Genomic DNA, 6,921 nt, shown 5'->3' with positions numbered 1-6,921 from the left:
TCATTTTAAGACTATTTCATCTTAAATAACAAAAACCTCAATAATTTCTTCACCATGTCTTCAGCATTTCCATGATCGGCCCTAACTAGATATATTCCACCCACTTGTTCAATTCCGTCGAGGATCATCTGCAAGTAGCACAAGTCAAAAACATTAAATTAATTTACAAACTCAATTCTGATAGGCAAAAATAATAAGGACTCAGCCAGGTATCATGAAAAATGTGTCTGCGGGAGATATCATATAGCTTGATTTTGATCATATGCTTAACTGACATCTGAAATAGTTAAAAGTCATCCTAAATTGGTTTGGAAATGAATTAACGCAATCTTAAACGTCGTAAAAGCCTCCCTCACTTTGACAAACTAATGATTAGGGAACATTGCCTAGTTGAAGGGTCAAACTACACAGGAGCGGAGCTAGTGAATAAGATAAGAACTTAGTAACTTTAGTCCAAACTCTGTATTTGTCTAAAGAAATTCATTTAACATGTACAAATTATTAATTTAGAACCCAATAACTTAAAAGTGCTAAAATCTCAAACCCACAAGCTCAAATCTTGGCTTCATCTCTGAAACTACTCATAAAACGACTCCAAACTTTGCCGAGCATTTCCATGACATGTGAAGGTAGGTTTACACGTACCTAGTAAATAAATTACAAACAGAATATAAGCTTCCCTTTTCTTTTATCTTTTTTTCTTTTTCTAACCTCTTACAAGAAACTCTTAATATATACCTGATCAAATTTGCAGCTTAGTATAGCATCCCAAGCCTTTTCAGCAATCTCTAAGGCCTTCATATTTGGCTTAACGTTGAATGTTATCCCACTGTCACTTGGAATTTCAACATACTCTTCAGTTTCTTGCTTAAAATACCCCAACGGATTTCCATTCCAGAAAAAGGTGACATGACCAAATTTAACAGTTTCGCTGTTGAAGAGAATAAAGATCATGGATTAATACCAGCTTAAAATAAGTTCAACCATTCTAAGTGTTTCCACTCATACAGAATTGAAACATTGCATGAATACCATATTATCTTCCTAACAAGCTCATATTTGCTTCTTTTATATTTTTTTTCCCAGGCTCTGGGAGTTGGGAATTCATTTTCAGCCTTTATTTAAAATCTAGAATCTCTAGTTTCTGTAAGAACATTGTACATAACACATTTCAAGGAAAATTGGTGTATAGAAACACTGGACATGTTTTAAACCTTTGCATTTCTGTAAGAACAATTTACAGAAACATATTCCAAGCAAACAATGGGTAAATGTTCCCAAGAAAGCTTTGTATTTAAAGCTCGAGCAATTGAACAGAGAAACATCAACATCTATAAGGATTTAGAACTTCAAATTTCCATTTTCACCTTTGTGAGATAATGGATGATATATGGAAATCTGTTTATGAGACACTTGATCTGATTCATTGAACTTCAATCTATTTTTATAAACTCTCTCTCTCCTTGCTCTCTCTCTCTCTCCCTCCTTGCTCTCTAACATCTTTCTGCCCCAACCCACCCTCCCCACATACGGATTTGAGTACGAAAGGCCCACCCCAGAGAGCGAATAGTATTTTTTCACCACGCGGCTTAATCCGGCGACCCACACCGGAAATAGTCATCGGAAACCAGCCAGATAAGTAGTCTTTCTCTCTCCTCTCTTTCCCCCACGCCGAAAACCCTTCTCTTTCAATCCCTCCCTCTCCTTTTCCCGTTCTTCGCTGTTTTCCCCCATCTATCTTTCGCCCCTATTTTTCCCCCTTCTTTGTTTCTCCTCTCTTTCCCCTCTCCACTGCTCTGCCCCTCTCTTGCCTTCCCGTTTCACCTCTGCTGCCCACTGTACAGTGGCATTAGAGGCAGCGAGACCCCCTTTCTTCTTCTCCTTCCATTTCCTAGGTCAGTCAGAGTAGCGCGTCGGGTTCACTGGTGCAATTTAGCAGTTTCAACTAGAGGCAATGGTGGTAACCGACGTTGTTTGGTTCTTCAGCAATGCCTCGACTCCCCGACTATATCCAGGTTCTTTCCCTCTGGAGTTGGTACCTCCGGGCATCCAGTCACTTTTTCTTATCTCCCTTCATTGTTAGTAATTATTTGTTCTAGTTAAGGTAATTTTTTGCAAGATTACCCGTACCCTAAAGTAGTGTCGTCTAGTCTACTTCAGATTGCTTATCTTTCCCTGCCGATTAGTTGAGTTACTTCCATTTCATGGGTGTTCAATTGAACTTGTACGTGTTTTTCGTATATGTACTTGTAACTAGTGCTCTAAGATAAAAAATTTAGTTTACTTCTTTAGTCTGACTATTACCTTGTATTAGTGATAATTTTGGATTTGTCTCCCTTACGATCTAGTGGCTGGAGTAGTTGATGGAGGAGTAAGGTCTTGTTCTCAAGTGAGGCGGGGTGCGGGGTGCAAGGGTGACAAGGGTGCTTCGAGGCAGAGAGTTGGGTCGTAGAACATAGGTACTTTGACGGGCAAATCTATATAGTTAGCGAAGATCCTCTAGAAGAGGAATATTAGTATTGCCTGCATCCAGGAGACTAGGTGGGTGGGGTCTAGGGCACGGGATGTTGACAGGTATAAACTGTGGTACTCAGGTAGTGTGAGGGGTATGAACGGGGTATGTATATTAGTGGATGGAGAACTCGGGATCTTGTGGTTGAGGTTAGGAGGGTGAACGACAAGCTGATGACTATTAAATTAGTTGTTGGAGAGTTTATGTTGAACGTTATTAGTGCCTACTCCCCCCAAGTAGGATTGGGCAAGGAGGTCAAAAGGCATTTTTGGGATGAGCTGGATGAGGTTGTGCGTGGTATCCCGCTTAATGAGAAACTGTTTATAGGAGGGGACTTCAATGGCCACATCAGGTTGATTTCCCAGGGTTATGATGATGTGCATGACGGCTTCGATTTTGGGGTTAGAAATGGAGGTTGTACTTTGTTGTTGGATTTTGCAAAGGCTTTTGATTTGGTGATAGCTAACTCAGGTTTTCGGAAGAATGAGGAGAATTTGGTGACATTTCAGAACACGGTGGCCCAGACCTAGATTGACTACCTACTTCTTAGGAATTGCGATAGAGGTCTTTGCACGAATTGCAAGGTTATTCCAAGTGAGAATCTCTCAATACAACATAGGCTCTCGGTGATGGATTTGAAGATCAGGAGGAAGAGGAAGAAGAGGGTTGTGTTCGGTCTACCCAAGATCAAGTGGGTAACCTTGACTAAGGACACAGTTCGGGCGCTAGCGGAGAAGCTGAAGGCTATGGGGTCATGGAAGAGTAGTGGGGACACGAGTGATAATGTGGACTTTGACAGGAAACTGCATTAGGGAAGCTACTAGAGTGATGCTAGGGGTCTCGAGAGGTTACATTGGAGGTCACAAAGGGGATTGGTGATGGAATGGAGAGGTCCAAGGTAAGATAGAAGCCAAGAAAGCGGCGTACTTGAAATTGGTAGAGAGCAAGGAAGAAGAGGACGAACAGGGAGTTGTACAAGAGGCCAAGAAAGACGCGAAGTTAGTAGTTACAGCGGCTAAAACGACAACATTTGGACGTTTGTATGAAGAACTTAGTGACAAGGGTGGAGATAAGTAGGTGCACAAGCTAGAAAAGGTGAGAGAAAGGAAGGCCTGTGACCTGAATCAGGTGAAGTGCATCAAAGATGAGGATGGAAGAGTATTGATGGATGATGTGCATATTAGACGTAAAGACATACTTTCATAAACTCCTATATGAATAGGAGGATAGTGGTATTGTGTTGGATGATTTGGAGCACTTCGAGAGTCGTCGTGACTTTAGTTTTTGTAAGCGTATCAAAATAGAGAAATTCGAGGGGGCTATGCGTAAGATGTGTAGGGGAAGAGCGACTAGGCCAGATGAAATTCCAGTAGAATTTTGGAAGAGCATGGCTAGAGCTGGCTTGGAATAGATCACTAAGTTATTTAACACCATCTTTAGGACGAAGAAAACGACTGAGGAATGGAGGTGGAGTACGATATCCAAAATTGTAACAACTATAGGAGTATCAAGCTGTTGAGCCACACTATGAAAGTCTGGGCGAGAGTGGTGGAAGCGAGGGTGAGGAAAAGTGTATATATTTCCGAAAACCAGTTCGAATTTATGTCGGGACGTTCGACTACAGAAATTATTCACCTTATAAGGAGGTTGGTGGAGCAATATAGGGAGAGGAAGAGAGACTTACATATGATTTTTATTGATCTAGAGAACGCATACGACAAAGTTCCGATGGAGATTCTATGGAGCTGTTTGGAGGCTAGGGGTTACCCAGTGGCTTACACTGGGGTGATTAAGGACATGTATGATGGAGCAAAGACACGAGTTAGGACCGTAGGGGGATAGGGGGGTTCGGACCACTTTTCAGTTATGATAGGGTTACACCAGGGGTCGACTGTTAGCCCGTTCTTATTTGCCTTGGCGTTGGACACACTGACACGCCACATTCAAGAGGAGGTACCGTGCTGTATGTTATTTGTGGATGATATTGTTCTGATTTAAGATATGCGAGGCAGAGTTAACGCGAGACTGGAGGTTTGGAGACAGACCTTGGAGTCTAAAGGTTTCAAGTTGAGTAGGACAAAGACTGAGTACTTGGAGTGCAATTTCAGTGACAAAACTGAGGGTACGGATATCGACATGAGGCTTGATACATAAGTCATCCCTAAGAGAGCTAGTTTCAAGTACCTTGGGTCTATTATCCAAGGAAATGGGGAGATTGTTGAAGATGTTACTCATCGTATTGGAGCGGGTAGATGTAATGGAGACTCGCATCCGATGTTTTATATGATAAGAATGTGCTACCTAAACTTAAGGGTAAGTTTTATAGAGTGGTTGTGAGACCTACCATGTTGTACGGAGCATAGTGATGGCCAGTCAAGAACTCTCATATCTAGAAGATAAAAGTAGCAGAAATGATGATGTTCAGATAGATGTGCGGACATACCAGGATTGATAAGTTAAAAATGATGATATTCGGGACAAGGTAGGAGTAGCTTCGGTGGAGGACAAGATGCGAGAAGGGAGGGTTAAATGGTTTGGTCATGTGAAGAGGAGAAACACAGATGCTCCAGTGAGGAGGTGTGAGGTTGGCTTCGGGTAGGGATAGAGGTAGGCCAAAGAAGTACTGGGGAAAGGTAATTAGGAAGGACTTGGCGTTGCTTCAGCTCACTGAGGACATGACCCTTGATAGGAAGGTGTGAAGGTCGAGGATTAGGTTAGAAGGTTAGTAAGTAGTCGAGTGTGTGACTTCCCCATACCGGTAGCAGTAGTAGTCAGCCTTGTATTAGGTTATTGATAGTCTTGATTACTACATGTTTTCTTCTTATATTGTTGTTGATACTGCTTGTTCTCTTATTATCTTATTATTGTTACTGCTTGTTTTCTTATTATCTTGTTTTGGTGTTGCTTGTTGTTACTGCTTTCTTTTTCTTTCCTTGAGTCGGGGGTCTAGCAGAAACAGTCTCTCTACTCAAGGTAGGGGTAAGGTCTGCGTACACACTATCCTCCCCAAACCCCACTCGTAGAATTATACTAGGTTTGTTGTTGTTGATGTTGTTTATGAGACACTTCATAGATTAGGTTCTATTGTTTTTGAGAAATGCAACTTTCTTGTTCTGCAATTTCTAACTTTTTGTTTTTGGGAGATTGTGAATCTTTTTTTTTTATTTCTCATATTGTTTTAAAAATAAGCTAAACATAACGTTGTTTACCAGAAGCTTTAACTCAAATATGCGGTGTACTCTTTTTTCCTTAAAAGGTTTTGTCCCACTGGATTTTCCTTGCAAGGTTTTTAATGAGGCAACCAAAAAGCGTATTTCTAATAAGGTTTTAACGAGGCACATTATCTATGGACATCCAAGGGGGAGTGTTATAAGGAATATCAAATTATAGTGGATGTCTACTCTTCCTCCATGATCTTCATCTCAAATGCTTAATGACATATTCAATGACATATTTTCTTCACTTTTCATGCCTATATAAAGGCCTTGTAATAGATAGAAAAATACACACAATTGAAGAAGAAATAAAAATCTCTTATCTCTTTCTCTATATATCTCGTAGTTTATTTTTCCTTGTTCCATATTATTACTTTGAGTTATATTTTATAACATTTATATTATATTCAATTGTTGCTAGCTTATTATATATATAAGTGGTCTCGGATGACACCCCTTACGGAAGATGACTCATCCACCTATTGAGACCAAATTCTCAAAAACTAAGAATCTCTTACGATTCGAAAACCAAGTGAGAGACTACTACACGCCTCGATAAAAGCAAATATACAAGAAATACCTCAACAAGTGGTGGACAAGGAAGAGATGTTTTTGCAAAAGCCATTCGGTTTCCAAGCCACTCGGTTCTTGCGGCAACTTGAGTTGGCTTGAACGTGTATAGGGTCATCTCTTAAAGCTAGGGTAAGTTCAAAAGACTCCTTCACTACCAATATGGTTGTTATCATGAGTGCCAGCATTATTAAGAAGGTATCCTTGATTGCCCCAAGTTTTTGGCTACGGAAACTAAGTTGGGATCCGTTATATGTATCTACAGAGAGAATGTGATGACAACTACGACGACGATGATGCATCAAAGGTGGCACCTGCAGCGTGATGTTTTACTATTAGTTTTTACAACAACATATTAGCTAGAAATAAACAATAGCTAGGTTCCCATGTTTTAATATTAGTTTCTAGAGGGAACTAGGTTAACATCTTAGAGAGAGAGAGTGTGAAGTGAATTACGTCTGGAATAAGATTATAAGAGTCCTGGTCTAACTTTTGAATGAAGAATTGGAGTGGATCAGTATTAGGATTAGTGGTGCGTTTTAATTTTCATTTTATCACGTTTGCAGATAATAATGTATTTAACACAAACACTTTTGTTATATTGATTCTAATATTTAAGATGGA

General features: G+C 40.2%; 1 protein-coding gene across 1 annotated transcript; it reads left to right on the top strand.

The window, feature by feature from the left end:
- The first annotated feature begins 2,619 nt into the window (after positions 1 to 2,619).
- Positions 2,620 to 3,042, top strand: LOC104100711 (uncharacterized). The gene has a single exon (XM_009608014.1). The coding sequence runs from the start codon at positions 2,620 to 2,622 to the stop codon at positions 3,040 to 3,042; it is 423 nt and encodes a 140-aa protein (XP_009606309.1).
- Positions 3,043 to 6,921: the final 3,879 nt, after the last annotated feature.

The sequence above is a fragment of the Nicotiana tomentosiformis genome, chromosome 5 (genome assembly GCF_000390325.3).
Source record: "Nicotiana tomentosiformis chromosome 5, ASM39032v3, whole genome shotgun sequence".
In the NCBI taxonomy this organism is placed as follows: domain Eukaryota; kingdom Viridiplantae; phylum Streptophyta; class Magnoliopsida; order Solanales; family Solanaceae; genus Nicotiana; species Nicotiana tomentosiformis.
The sequence above is the reverse complement of the archived record's forward strand: the minus strand, read 5'-3'. Positions and strand labels throughout refer to the sequence as shown.